The sequence below is a fragment of the Vigna unguiculata genome, chromosome 10 (genome assembly GCF_004118075.2).
Source record: "Vigna unguiculata cultivar IT97K-499-35 chromosome 10, ASM411807v1, whole genome shotgun sequence".
Lineage (NCBI taxonomy): Eukaryota > Viridiplantae > Streptophyta > Magnoliopsida > Fabales > Fabaceae > Vigna > Vigna unguiculata.
In genome coordinates this window covers 8,816,113-8,832,039 of record NC_040288.1, presented here as the reverse complement: position 1 = coordinate 8,832,039, position 15,927 = coordinate 8,816,113, and the positions used below count along the sequence as shown (strand labels likewise).

The following is a 15,927-nucleotide window of genomic DNA, read 5'->3' as shown; positions in this document are numbered from 1 at the left end:
GGATGATATAATCCTTGAATTATATGTGTTAGCATGAAATATGAATTGGATGAATGGTTGAGCATTGATTTGGCATTGGCATGGTTGTGGGTTCAAGCCTTGGAGAGCCCAAATTAAACTTTATTTTTGCTATTGTTAGTTTTGGCTTGAATTTGAAGGGTTAAAGGAAACCCTAGATGCATGGGCCACCAAGGGTGGCTGATAAATGGAATCAATGAATGATAATAAACATTACCATTAAACCTTAAATTCGTTTTTGGTAATTATCTAGTTCTAAAGCACCTTTAAAAGGCAAAAATTAGACGAAACCAGGTTAGGGGAGTTCTATGTAAGATCCGTGAAAATTAAATAACTAAATAAATAAATAATTAATAAATGTGGGTAGTGGGAGCCTTTAAGGCATTAATTATTGATTTATATTATGTGGAAGAGTATTAGCTCAAATGGTTGAGAGTATTTGGTTGTGTGAGAGGACTTGGGTTCAAGTTTTATGTATGCTAATTTTGTGTTATTTAATTTATTATTATTTTATTTTAAGTCTGATGGGCATATCTAAATAGAGTAACCTTATGCGTTAACTTTATTTTAAATCTGATTCGCATGCTAAATAGAGTAATTTTACACGTTAACTTTATTTTAAATATGATTCGCATGCAAAATAGAGTAACCTTACGCGTTAACTGTATTTTAAATCTAATTCACATGCTAAATAAAGTAATCTTACGCGTTACCTTTATTTTAAATTGGAATGGCATGCTAAATAGGGTAATTTCATGCGTTGATTAATTTAAGTCTAATTGGTATGTTGAATATGGTATGATTATGTATGAATTGTTATATTCCATTTAAAATTTGTGGTTCTGGGAAATTTCCAAAAATAGTCTGGTTGGCGATGAATTGCAGCTAGACGATCCTTTCCTTTCTAGGCCATTTAGGATTCCTACAGAGGAACCACATGCCAAAAATAGTGTAAAAAATAGCCTGTTTGACCAACGTTGACCGCCCTTGCCTAGAGTTGACTGGTTGACCAGTGTTGACTCGTTGACTGTCTAGTGAGAGGCTGCCACAGAGCAGTCTCTCTCAAGCTAGAGTTCTCTTTCTGCAATTAGGGTTTGGCTGCCGTGAGGGTTGCCGCAAGGGGCATTTTGTAGGTTCCGATTGTGGCCAGTGGTTCTCTGATGGAGAATGTGTTCAACTGCGTATTCGATCTATTGCATTTTTCCAGTAATGTGCTTCGTGGAAGAGATGCAAGTTGATAGTGACGCATTGGTGAACTGGTTGATACAGGGGATGGCTGCGATAATGGTTCGAACGAGTGCAGGCAGTGTGCGTCACGAGCAGAGGTGGTTTCCGAAGGTCGCAAATGTTAATGGCAGATCTACAATGCTAATTTTAGCTCGTTCATGGACGCGGTGGTGCTTCACTTCTCTCAACTTATGCAGGTTCACGAACTCGAGTATGGTGCAGTGATGGAGGCACGAAAGTTGTAGAAGATAAAGGTGCGAGAGAAGTGGTAGAAGATGGAGGCGCGGAAGTTGCAGAAGATAGAGGTGCGAGAGAAGTTGCAGAAGATGGAGGCGAGAGGAAGAAGACGCAGCGACTGGATTCATGGCGACGCGGGAGTGGCAGGTTCGAGCTTCTGGAGCGCGACGGGTGGCGGCGTTCTGGCGTGAGCACGACAGTGGTGGCTGCATTTTCCGCGTGGAGCATGGCAAATCCACACGAAAGGATGGTGGCAGCATGGGTGCGGGTGTTGCCGAAGGTGCACGGGCTATTCTGGCAAGTTGGAGGCACGAAGGAGGTGAGTCGATGGCGGTGCGGTGACGGCTGTTGTAAAGTGCGGTGGCTGCGGCATGGAGATGGTGGGAGAAAGGAGAGATTAGGGTTAGGGTTTGTGTTGGGAAGGAGACGATGACGTGGCAAACATTGATTGGTGATTTGAGTTAGTGGAGGATTGATGATATGGCAAACTGTCATTGGTTAATTTAGTAAGTGGAGGATTGCCACGTGGCGAAATCTGGTGTACTAGATTTTAAGTGACATTAGATGTGCAACTTAGTAAAAATGAAGGGTGCAAAATACATATTGAAAGTCCAATTACAGAAGGGGGTGTAAACCTGAAAATAGGGGTGCAGTTAGCTCCAGAAAATGTCCTTTTTTAGAAATAGATAATCCAATTAGAAAAAGGGGGTATAAACATGAGAATAGGGGTGCATTTAGTACCCGAACTATTCCTCTCCAAAATTCTTATTTTGGTACTTATTTTATGACTTAAAATATTCACTATTTACAATCTTAAAGACCTAAATTAAATTCTAGTTGCGTTATTTAACTTAAGATTATCCAAACAAATATGATGCAACTAATATCATTTCTTAAGCGCGAAAATAATATTAAATTCCCAAAATTTAAATATCTAATGTGAACAAAGGTTCGACCCATCACACCCTCCAAGCGGTCTGGATGCGTGCAGCATCTGGTGGTACGTGTCCCCCGCCAGGCGATTGTACTGTAGTGGTATTGGTGTTCTTATTCTTGACGTGCGTGATCTACAAAGTTTTAGTGATGCCTTAAAGGTCGGCTTGCTGGTGTTCCCTGAGTTGAGCTCGGAACGTATCCCTTGAGTTGAGCTCGGGTTGGCGAGTGTTGCCGGTGTAAGTGTGCTGGTTGTGGCCAGTACGGATGGGTCCAAATGGATTGCCCTCCTTAGTAATTAGCTGACGAGTTTGGTAGTCTTGGGACGTTACGAACTATGTTCGTATTTGGGAACTCCACCTAGTGTTATGATGTGTGATCCGTAACATGGTTTCCCGCACGTGCTCTATCGATTGTGGTCGATAGGTATGGCAACAAGACATCTTGGGGTAATCTCTAGAAGACGAAGAACACGATTTTCATGGTTGTGGCCATGTGGTATGGAATCAAAGGAAGGAATTCTTGTGGTGTGATTGTGTGATATATATAATTGTGCCATATTTATATATATGTGTAATTTGTTAGCTCACCCTATCCGCTTGTGTTTGGTGATGATCGTGTACGCGGTACACGGGAGCAGATGATATTGCTGGTGGATTTGGTGAGGCCTAGAGACGGAGTGGGGCTAGTATTGGGAGAAGATTTTTTTATCAGTTTTTATTATGTTTTGGAACAGTTGTAATATTTTATATTATTAAACTTGGTTTTTATTATGGATTTTTATGTTTGAGTTATAGTAGAGGTTTTAAGATTATTTATTACTACTATAAGGTTTTAATTTTCCCGTGTTTTGAGAATATAAGTTATAATAAATGAAATTTTATTATTTATTTCTTTATTTTATTATTTAAATCCGTAATATCCGGTCGGGATGTTACATTTTACACGTTAACTGTTTACATTTAAGCATGAACTGTATGTTGTATGGCATAAGATGCATGATTGTACCCTTTAAATTGTTGAATTTTCGTGTTTCTGGAAATTTTCCAGAAACCGCCTGGCGGACGATGAACTGCCACCAGGCGACACATCCCTTTTTGCTTGTTTCTGGGTTCCTGAAGAGGAATCGCTTCGCCGCATATTCCTGGCCGCCAGGCAACGCATGGCAATATACCAATTTTGGGTTTCTAGATGAGGGGACTGGCGGTATTGATTGAACCGCCAGGCGACGCAGGTCTATTGCTCGATTTTTGCCATTCTGGGCATTTTATCATGATTTTGATCGGAGAGAAATCAAGGGTTAGTGGTTAAGAGATGATAAAATGTCATACTTCATTGAATTCCATTATAATTTATGGATAAATTGATGGAACAATGTGAATGAATCTTTAGGGTTTTCATATTGGAGATTTTTGTAGGACTGAACGTAAGGGGTTAATTACAGTATAATGGTTGCTGGAGTGAGTCAAAGTGGTTAGTGTGCCATTTTTTAATCATGTTCTTGGGGAGCAACAACTGAGATAGGTAGAAGTGATCATCAAAAGGGAGCGGGGGATGATTTTGGAGGCTGAGAGTCTGGGATTTTGCCCAGAAATACATGTATCGCCTGGCGTGCCGCCAGGCGCCATCGCAGAGGTAGTGAGTCTGCGTGGTTGCAAGCTGTAGTGCTGGTTGTGGGGTATTTTGATGTCTAGTAAGGGAAGGAAATGGAATTGGAAGATGTTAATTTGAGAATTTGAAATGTGTTAAGTGGAGGGTATAGTTGTGATAGGGAGAATATGGAACTTTAACACCTTAGAAAATGGTGACTAAATCAGTATCAATAAGTGAGATTGGCTGGGAATGAAAAGGAGAAGGGAGTGAGGCATAAGAATTACGATTGGGTGTCAAATTTACCAGAAAGTAACTAACCTGTCTAGGAGTTGTATAGTGTTATATGAGCTTGAAAGGATAATTGAATATTGGCAAAACCAACTGTGGTAAGGTTTGGGACTGGTATAAAACTGCTTAGTGGAAAGTGATAAACCTGAGGGTATGTGTAAATTAACTTGAGGATAGAATGGGAATTGGGAATCATAGAGGATAGAGAGTGGCAATAATATAACTATTAAGAGAACTGACTTTCTGGAAGTGTGCAAGGACTTTATGGAGGGTTAGCAGTTGCGTAAAGGTGCAGGAAAATCAGAACAGTGCTTGTTCTGGTATAGCGTCTGACGGCGTAGTGCGAACCACTAGGCGGGAGGTAAAATTCCAGTGAGGCACTTAACGTATGGCGCCTGGCGGTCATGAGGGTTCTGCCAGGCGATACTTGGTAGCAGTAGACGTTTTGAGGCACTTGGCGCCTGGTGGTACGCATCACCCGCCAGGCAATCTGGAAGCGGTAGCGCCTGGCGGCACGTGTCCCCCCCGCCAGGCGATTTTGCTGCTGCAATGTTGGGTTGCTGGTTTTGTAGGCGTGATCTACAAGGCTTCTGGTGATGCTTCAAAGGTGGGATTGCTGGTGTTCCTTGAGTTGAGCTCAGAACGTATCCCTTGAGTTGTGGCTCGAGATAGGGAATTTAAGCACATGGTATTCCTTGAGTTGTGGCTCGGAATAACATCTCTTGAGTTGTGGCTCGGGATGGCGGATGAACACGAGAAACTCTTGAGTTGTGGCTCAGGTTGGCGAGTATTGCCGGTGTGAGTGTGCTGGTTGTGGCAAGTACGGATGGGTCCAGATAGATTACCCTCCTCAACTGTTGACTGACGAGTTTGGTAGTCTTGGAACGTTACGAACTATGTTCGTATTTGGGAACTCCACCTGGCGTTACAGTGTGTGATCCGTAGCAATGGTTTCCCGCATGTGCTCTATCGGTTGTGACCGATAGGTATGGCAACAGGTCATCTTGAAGTACCCACTAGGAGATGTAGAACGCAAATATCATGGTTATGGTCATGCGAGATGGAATCAAAGGAGAGAATTTCCATGATGTATTGGGGTGATTTAGATATATATGTATATTGGTGATTAATATATGTATACGTGTTTTATATGATTAATCTGTTAAGCTCACCCTATCTGTTTGTGTTTGGCGATGATCGTGTACGCGATACACGAGAGAAGATGATGTTGATGCAGGTGGTTCTGGTGGAGCTTAGCCACGGAGAGGAGATATCTCGGGAGTTTTATGTTTTATGTTTTATTTCATGGTTTTGGAAATAAACTGTAAAGGCTTATGGTCTGTTTGATAAAACTCCAGTTTTGTAATTATGGATTTCAGAGTACTTTATTTATGTAATAAAATTTTAAATTTTCCTCGTTTTGGGAAATAAGGTATTATTAAATGCAGCGTGTTTATTATTTTCTTTATTTTATTAAAAATTAGTAATATCCTGATGGGATGTTACAATACTCCTGTTTTTTAGCATTCTGATCATTTTGATTTTGGTTTTGATATTGATAACATGGCTCAGCCTCCACATCCACCTCCACCTCCACCTCATGAGAGGACAATGAGTGAGCTGACTACACCTAAGTTCACTTATGATTCATTGTGCATTCAGTATCCTGATGAGGAAATCCCTTATGTTTTGAAAACTGGATTAATCCATTTGTTGTCAAAGTTTCATGGCCTTGCAGGTGAGGACTCGTGTAAGCACTTAAAGAAGTTCCATGTTATGTGATACACCATGATACCCGAGGATGTCCAAGAAGATCATGTGTATTTGAAGGCTTTTCCTCATTCCTTGGAGGGCAATGTAAAAGATTGATTGTACTACCTTGCACCTAGGTCCATCAGATGACTTGAGGAGATTGTTTTTGGCCAAATTCTTCCCTACTTCTAGGACCACAATCATAAGAAAAGAGATTTCTGGCATCAATCAGTAGTTTGGAGAGAGCCTCTACGAATACTGGAAGAGGTTCAAGAATTTGTGTTCCAATTACCCCCACCACCAGATATTTAAGCATTTGCTTCTTCAATATTTTTATGAAGGCTTGCACCATATGGATAGAAGCATTATTTATGACTTAAAATTTTTATTATTAAAATATTATAATATTATCTTTTTATAAAAATCCCCACTACTCTTAAAGTCATTTTCGATGTTGTACCTCCTTGTTCAAACGAATTTATCACATTTGTTACAATATTTTAAGTATTTATTAATTACTTAACTTATCATATAGTTTGTTAGATACATCCTTCTTCAAACTAATTTGTCACATTTATTATAATATTTTAAGTTATTATCCCAACCCTTAATTCATCCCTCAATTGAATACATTCATTGTATTTAATAATGTAGTTAATGAATTTAATTTGTAATTAATTAAAATAGTAGGACAATTTAATTCCCAAAATACTTCTAAAAAAGGATAAATTAATTATTTTTTGCACAATCTTCCTCCCTCTATGCATATTTATTTATTTATTAAGATATTAACGGAACTGGTAAAACCACTATAAACTTTTCCTGGAAATAATAAATTATACATACCTAAAGTATTAAAAAATATATCTGTAACGAAATATATCAAGTAAATTATTTATATACCGATAACATTGATATATGAATATATGGTTATTTTTTAAGTTTTTATTCAATGGCCTAAAAATTTATAAATATAGATCTGTGTCATAGAAAGTATTAAGTTGAATGTTGAAAACTTTTTTTGCAAATAAACTCTCTTCTGTGGTGGTTAACAATCTAACAACAAACCATTAGTATTATCAACTATATTTTTAGGAACCTCATCCTTTTCACATCAAAAGCACTTTGTTCAAATTTTGGTAAGAACAAAACCACAACAAAAATATTTCAAAATTTAAAATTTGTAACTGCTTTTAAAATTTAACACTAAGAATTCTTGTAACAACAAAATCAATAGTTTAATGGATACTTTCTTTTTAAAAAAATTAGTTAACTACATTTAATTTTATTAATTACTAGTAATTTATTAATAGAGAAGACAAATAATTATTAATGAATTTTATTTAATTTTTTTAAAAAATTCAAGTGATCAAAATAAAGTTATTATATAAAAGATTATTTTTTAAAATTTATATTTTGACCCAATTCATTTACATTTGTTTTGTGTAACGTCCCATTTAATTATTAATCGAAATTAAAGGAAACGTCACGCGATAATAGTACTGCAGAGTAGTCTTGGGGTCCCTAATACAACCCCTACAAAACTAGGCACACCACGATGCCAAACGTAGGATAGCTAAATACGAATACAACCTAGAGTGTAGTGTAGAAATACAGAAAGAGATACATGGGCCTTAGCCCTAAATAAAACACAGGGAAAACTCCAGCCCAGATGGCTAAGCAGCGGAATCGCCATTCGCTTGTTGACCATGAGAACCTCGTCCATCTGCTCCCATCAACCAAGTTGATGATCATCGCAAGGAAGAACAGCCACATACAACACAACCATGCAACAAAACGGGTAAGCTAGAGCCAACAACATTTTCATCATGCAATCAAATATATTTTCATCATCTCACATTCGCATAGCAACCAATCATGTTATGACTCTTCATCCAATACACTACGACTCGACTCGACTCATCCGGATACGTATAACTTGGTCGGATTCAGCGGATGCTTGCACTTGTGGTGGATACCCCTGCTCGACCCTGAGCTGCTCGATCCTGAGCCATGTGTTACCAGTGTTACGATGAATCAAAATCTCTCCCACCACAAGGTTAGCCCTTAATGAGTTTCAGGCCTCCTGCTACTCCCACCACAAGAGTCAGTTCGCTCTAAGTGAGACTAACTGGCTCCTCGGAGCGTGAGGATGCAACCTTACCTTGAATCCTTACCTAGTTATACAGATGGGGCACCACCATGAACACCCACTAACAGGGGCCATGGAATTACGTCCCGACCACTGAAGCGCGCCCCCGGAGGTCTCACCTAGAGACCCCCAAGGAATTACACGCTGACACGGACCAATACTCATAATTCAGCAATAAGAGAATGTTGAATTATGTTTTTCAATTCCATATCAACCCTTGAAGTTTAAACCTCATATCAATCACGTCTCAAATCCATACCTCTGATCATCACCACCCCGATGAGTCTGGGGCCTAGTCTCATATTTATACCATGATCCTTTAGTTTCAAACCGCATACTCATTTCACATGCTAAGTCCCCCACCACACTCATCATTCATCATTCATGAATCATGTCACGCACATATAGCAACCCATTAGGCATATATTCATACATCAGTACATGCAACTTATCATAGCAGTCATACCCAAACAAATCCAAGCACAAGAGAACAAATATGCAACCCAACACCACGCTGTCTCGCCCAAACCCCTCGCTCAGGCTGAAGGGTCTCGCTCAGGCGAGACAGGCTCGCTCAGGTGAGCCCCCCTTCGCCTAGACGAGGGCTCAAGGAAAACCAGGGCCTGGGCAACACGGGATCTCGCTTAAGCGAGATCCCTCTCGCTTGGGCGAGTTGCCTGCTCGCTCAAAAGTTGAGCGAGCCGCCTGGGCGACTTTTCGCGCAAAGGCCTCCCTGTTTCATCTCGCCTAGGCGAGATTGACTCGCTTGGGCGAGATTTACAGGTCTCGCCACTGTTCTTCACTGTAACAACCAAGTTCTTCACTAAACAGCACATGCAAAGCACTCTTATACATCCAAACGACAGATCCAACCGTACAATTAACACACAATGCATAAACAGCTCAAAAGAAAAGACTCGAAGCTAGAACCCTAACTTCCCGTACCTGGAAAGAGGCTAACAGTTGGGTTTTTGGGCACGAACAAGAACCACAGTAGCTCTTAGAGTCCGATTCGCAACTGGAACAGTGGGTGAAACGAGTTATAAAAGAGTCTCCACTGTTACTGTGAAAGCTATACAAAACAGAGGCGGTAAGGGTTAGAGGTACTTACGTGAACAGGACAATGGCCAAGCCAGACGTGAATCGGAAGGACGTCGGAACCCTAGCCGAAGGGGTGACGGCTGCAGCTCAAGGCAAGGCAAACTTTTCTGAAAGTGGCAAGGAACTCTAGGTTTAGGGCAGACCTAAGAGTTTTATACATTGGGCCGGCCTTAGGCCCACTCGCAAGGGCAGCCCATCAACTTTAGGGCAGAATATGAAAATGGGGCCTTACATTTTGTAGAAACACTAAATTCATTTACAATAATATTTTATTAAGTAATTTAATTTAAAATTAATTTTTATCTAAATTTATATTTCAAGAAATTGTTTTTAAATAATTTTACTTAAAATTATAAAAAATATCAATAGATATTTATGGGTACTTATTTAAATGAAAAATTTGTAGATAATTTTATATAGGGTTAAATATGTTTTTGGTCCCTTAATTTTCTGTAAATTTTGGAATTAGTCCATTTTGAAATTTTGGACTAATTTAGTCCTTTATCTTTCAAAATACGTGGATTTAGTCCTTTTAATCAATTTTTTTAAGTTTATTTGACATTTCAAGTGCGTTTCATAATAATATTTGACTTAATATTAAAACAAAAATGTGTTAAACAATATAAACAACTTAAATACAATCCTGAAATGTGTACGAAGCATCAACTAAACTTACCAAAATTTGATTAAAAGGACTAAATTCACATATTTTGAAAGATGAAGGACTAAATTGGTCCAAAATTTCAAAATGGACTAATTCCAAAATTCACTAAAAGTTGAGAGACCAAAAATATATTTAACCCTTTTATATATACTTAATGAGACATTTTTTTTTTCGGACGAAACAAGGTAGCGGAAACAGATAATAGCTAACCCGACCTCTTGCATATGTTTTTTAAATATCGACCTTATAAAAAGTTAAATAATGCTGTAGTGAAATGCACTCATTAGCTGAAATTAAAATATTTAAAACAAAGTATCATTTGGACGAAAAAAAGATAGTTAAATTTGATTGAGTTATATAAATGATTTATTTTTGTTTTGTTAAAATCAAACACCTTAAACCACATATTTTAATAGAAATTAGACAGATATAGAAGAATAGAATAGAGAAACAGAGAGAAGTTATTATATTTGTTTGAATTTATGTATGTATAAATTGACGTTGTTGTTATTGTTGTTGCCCAATCTTTAAACAAGGTAAATTAAAGGCAAAACCAGCGTCTTGAATTCTCTCACAACCCAACCAACCAACCTCCGGCGCGTTCCCGGAGACGCCGTCGTTTTGGCTTAGCCGGCGGCGCCTCCGCCTCTCCCATCGATGGCCGCCGACAAGGGGAAGCCCTTCACCTTCTCGCTCCCTGTGAGCGTCGTCGTTTTGGCCATCGCATACATTTACGTCTCCACCGTCTTCGTCTTCATCGACCGCTGGCTCGGCCTCTTCTCCTCACCGGGGATCATGAACGCCACGGTCTTCACTGCGCTCGCCGCCGTCTGCGTCGTCACCTACCGCGCCGCCATCACTACGGATCCGGGTCGCGTCCCCGCCACGTACATGCCCGACGTCGAAGACGCCGAGAGCCCCATCCATGAAATCAAACGCAAGGTCTTCTTCGCTTCTTTATCACTTAATTTAAAAAATAAAAATAATGGCTTTTGAGTTTGGGGGTTTCGTTTGTCGTTCATTGTTGCTTGTTTTTGTTTTGTGTTCGACATGTTTGTTTCGATGCTGCATTGTTAGGTGCTTGAATTGAATGGATTCTCTTGCGGTTGAAACTTAGCTTGGTTGCGTAGGGGTTTGTTGTTCGTGTTGTTTTGTGATCTGGTGGTTGCGGAAAGAGTGACATTTTGCAGCTTCGTTTTGAGGCATAGCAAATCGCTTTAGGCGTGTTTGTGTCTGTGTGTGGTGCTGTTACAAGATAGGGTATTGTTTGGAGCTTTGTTTTCAGTAGGAGAGTTTGAACACGTACAACGAAGGTCCCCGGAGGCCCCTGTGAAAATTAAATATGGTATAGTTTGTAGTCCTCTTAGAAGAGGGGGAGAGAGAGGTAACAAATGACATTCGGAAAAAGTGATCAATAGATAGAGATCGTATGATGAATAACATTGCTGAAAATTTGAGTTTTAGCCGAGTTGAATAGTGTCGTGTGATTCATGTAGGCAACTTGACCTTGGGATAAACCTTGTTTTTTTTAGCTGGAGAGTTTAGTGGTTTTCTACAACTGTCCCTTGTGTTTGCTTGAGGTTTCAATGTATGTGGCAGATACGATGAATGTTTATATGGTAAAGTTTTTCTGTTTTGTTGTTCTAGATTGAATGTATGCATTCTCATTGTTGTGTTTGTAAAGCAAGAAAGGTTTGGTGTTGTGTTGTGGCAGCAATGTTTTTTTCTGTGTAAAAAGCTTGCAAGTTCTGTTGCGATGGTTTGTTGATGTCTAGAATGAATGGTTTTCCTAATCAGCTGTGACTATTGATTTGGAAACAAAATTGATTTCAAGATGATTAGATTGGGTAGAATCTAACATTTGTAGTCTTTTTCTTATAAACTGATATATATTGTTTAGCAGACTAAGTTTTTTATACTCCACCATTTGGATTTGGTTTCCAAGAGGTTAAATGCTTAAGCTATGGTGCTCTTGCATTCTTTTGAATACTGTATGTAAACTGGCATTATAATTTGAAATATGCTTGAATACTGTATATACATTGGGTAGGAACTAAAATATGTTGTCTTTTTCTTATGAACTTATGCATATAGTTTGGCAGGACAAATTTCTTCCTCCCCTTTTTGGATTTAATTTCCAAGAGGCTAAATGCTTAAGCTATGGTGCTTTTTTCTTGTCTTGAATACTGTATATAGACTGGCATTATAATTTGAAAATAGGCTTGCTTTGGTGTGGAATATAGCACATCAAAACCTACTCATTTTAAAGTATACTATATTGTACATGGTTGTCTTCCTTTGAATGATGCTGTCTCTTACTATTAACCAACATCTCATTAGCATATTCTTCAAACTTGAGTTAACTCCTAGAACTTACAGGTATACAATCTCAGGTCTTAAGATAGGGAATTATTAAATGATTTGTCATAAACTCAGGTAAAGTTGCTGGTTTGAAGGCAGGTTTATGGGTCTGGCTAATTTGAACTAAGTTTCTTTATTTGTTTTCTTTTCTTTGTTGCTTCTAAAGCCAAAAGTTTGAGAGCTTGAGATATAAAAAAAGGGCCTTTGCTGGTTTTCACATTTGTCTGTGAAGCTTATTTTGTTCATTTGAATCATTAACATTTCACTTATGTTAATACTTATGTCAGTTTGAATCTTCTGGTTCTATTTGCTTCTAGCCTGAGTAGTTTGGGACCCTGTCTCCTGGGTTGTTGAATTTGTGTTATACAATTATCCTAGTCAAGGATGTGAAATGTGCACCCACATCTCATGATGCAGCCACACCACGTTGAGGTTGTGGATTGCATCAGTCACAATTGACCCACAGCAATATGCAAGCAACAGCTGCAAGCAACCACAAAATCATGTTTATGTGCATGCTGTTGATATTTTCCAATACCTACTTTCTCTTTACTTCTGAAGTTTAAAAAGCGATCTCTGGAGTCATTAGAACTTGATGGTTTTTCTACTTTGTATGATGATTTTAAGATTGCTTTTATCCTTTGTTGAATTGTCTTGGTCCTGTCTCTCTTGCTCTTTTTTATGATTATTGTATCTGTATAGTGTATGGAACTTGTGTAGTTTTTGAAGTTAGGTTCTTCTGGGTTCTTAAGTGAATTTGTGTACTCAAATTGCTGCATATCATACTATATTACGATGGCTTATTTTATTTAACAAATTTTTTGAATTAATGCCTTGGCTTAAAAGGATGTATTTTCTGATCTGCAAAAGATTCCCATAAATGTTGGAATATTTGAGCATCATGAAAAATAACTTTTCAAGTAATGTGCTTTTGGATCTGCTAGCAGGGTGGAGATTTGCGATATTGCCAAAAGTGTTCTCACTATAAGCCGCCTCGTGCACATCATTGCCGTGTTTGTAAAAGATGTGTTCTACGAATGGTATGAATGATCTAAATTATTAATCAATGTTTAACTTGGATTTCATGATAATGGCTAATATGTTGTCACTTGGTTGTAAGGATCATCACTGCATTTGGATAAATAACTGTGTGGGTCATGCAAACTATAAAGTCTTCTTCAATTTTGTCTTGTACGCTGTAATTTCCTGCATCTACTCCCTGGTATGTTTTAATCTTTTTCATTATCATTATGAGTTGGTTATTATTGTGATTTCCCTGTCGTGCTTATTTGGAAATAGTCATTTTGTTTTTCTTTTTTCAAAATCTCTCTTTAAAAGCTTCCAAAGAAGCAATTATTTATCTACAAAGCTAATCCAAACTTGTTCAAGTTACACTTGCATGAATGAAGTCGGTAGCCTGATTTAATTTTTCTTTCTTTCTTTCTGTATTTGTCAAAGCAAGGAGCTAGATTTGATGGTTCTGCTTGTGCTGACAATCTTTTTTCATTTATTTATTGGTTATTACTATATAGGTCTTACTAGTGGGTAGTCTAGCTTATGATGGCATACAGGATGAAGAAAAAATTGGAAAAAGCTCTTTCCGTACTGTATATGTAAGTTCTGTTAAAAATGACCACATATTTTGCATAAGCAAATTCAACATTTTGTTTTTTCATGATTTTTTTTCTCTATTTTTTCAGGTTGTTTCTGGGCTCTTGCTGGTCCCTTTATCCATAGCATTATGTGTGCTTTTTGGTTGGCATATCTGTCTTGTCCTACATAACAAGACCACAATAGAGGTTATACCTGATAAAAGTTTAGTTAAAAACTGCTAGTTTATTTACCAGATTAATGTCAACTTTCTGAAATAAGAAATTGTGTTAGCAGTATCATGAAGGAGTGAGGGCTTTATGGCTTGCAGAGAAAGGTGGGAGTATCTACAAACATCCATACGACCTTGGCCCATATGAGAATTTGACATCTGTAAGAATTGAAGACTATACTGCACTGTCTTTTTTGTTTAGTGGTTTTTCTGGGTTTTCACAAAGAAACATGTAATATGATATTTTGTGTTTACAGTCATTGACTATCGTATGCATTTCCTTAGGTTTACTAAGAAATGCATGTTTTAAATATTGCCTTATATAGTGTTAACTGTTAAGGAAGCTAAGATATCTTATTTATATGTAGATGATCTTAAGATTCTAGCATTGATATCCAGAATTTATTTTGGAAGCTCCATGTATGAACTATGGATTTGAGTTTCTGTTTAATTGCTGCAGGTTTTGGGACCGAATATCCTTAGTTGGCTGTGGCCTTCTTCAAACCATATAGGTTCTGGACTTAGGTACAGCACCATCTATGATCTGGCAAAAGGTTCAACATCCAAATGAGATTTTGGCATTGCTTTGCAGTGGCCATTTGCAATGTTAGTCGTATTAACCCTTGTTATGAATAGTTTGAATGATGACAATACTGAATGACCGGTAATGTTCTATCTCTAGTCCAATACAAAGTTGCTTTTCTTGATGACAATCACCCACAATCGCTGAAGTGTAGGTGGTCAAGAGCTGCTTGCTGCATATGACTGATGAAATTGACTACACAATGTGTGTGCCCTTGTGGATATTTTTCTTTTTCTTTTTCCTTCATTGCTTTGCCCATTTTCTAGGCACAGAATAGACTTTTTTTTTTCTGCTGTTACAGCTGTAGAGTTCTGCGGATAAACCTATTGTACAAATAGAAATTCTGAAACAGGGAAGGAAGTGCCTAAAGGGATTCCTTAACCCCTGTTAGAAGTTGTTCTTCTGTATTCTAGAACTGTATTTCTGTATCTTGGATTAAATATTTGTATTATCCATTTTTTAATACATGTATTATACATTTAATTTTTGCTTTTTGATATTTATACATATGAACTGGGTTCTATTCTAATCCTTGCTTTCTTAGCGGTTGTTGCAACAACAGGTGTATCTACGAATGCAACCTGGTGTAAGACAACCTAAGCACGTGTTAGTTGTATTGTCATTGTTAGGTTTAGTCTTGAAAACATTAATTTCGGTAGTTGCAGTAAAAGAAACTGTAATAACTCATGTCAGATTCAATGTTAACAATCTAAGTGTTTTGCTTTATTTTTGTAATCATTTTACTGAGAGGATGAAGAAACATTTCCATTTCCTATTTAGAGTAGTGTGGCAATTAATCATTCTTTCGTACTACACTAGCAAAGCTGTGGCATCCTGAGATGTATTGTTGGACAATATCTTTCGTAAGCACTAGCATAAGCAACCTTGCACTCCCATAAATATTAAAATTCCTGTTTTACCCTTTCTAGATTGTACAATCAAAAGTGACTTCTTGAATGTATAATTGGAATTATTATTTCTTTTCTAAAAGAAACTTCGATGTATTTTAACTCTCTCCGACTTTAAAAAGTTATTTTTGACTTTAGAGTTATACATTTGAAAGTGAAAAATAACTTTTGGATTTGTAATCCGATAATTTTTTCTATTTAAGAAAAACCCTTGAGTTATGCTATTCAAAAGTTATCTTTAACTTTGAATTGCGTAATTTAAAAGTTTTTTTTTTAAAGGAATGACCT

The 15,927-nt window shown here is 37.8% G+C and overlaps 1 protein-coding gene and 1 non-coding gene across 2 annotated transcripts; one reads left to right on the top strand and one right to left on the bottom strand.

Moving 5' to 3' along the window:
• Positions 1–6,247: 6,247 nt before the first annotated feature.
• On the bottom strand, positions 6,248–6,354 carry LOC114167972. The gene has a single exon (XR_003600571.1). It is a non-coding gene; the product is annotated as a small nucleolar RNA R71 (small nucleolar RNA).
• A 4,113-nt stretch (positions 6,355–10,467) lies between these two features.
• On the top strand, positions 10,468–15,214 carry LOC114165893 (probable protein S-acyltransferase 16). The gene is made up of 7 exons (XM_028050517.1): positions 10,468–10,907; positions 13,274–13,366; positions 13,447–13,548; positions 13,859–13,939; positions 14,027–14,125; positions 14,214–14,309; positions 14,609–15,214. The coding sequence occupies exons 1-7, from the start codon at positions 10,623–10,625 to the stop codon at positions 14,717–14,719; spliced, it is 867 nt and encodes a 288-aa protein (XP_027906318.1). The 5' UTR covers positions 10,468–10,622; the 3' UTR covers positions 14,720–15,214.
• Positions 15,215–15,927: the final 713 nt, after the last annotated feature.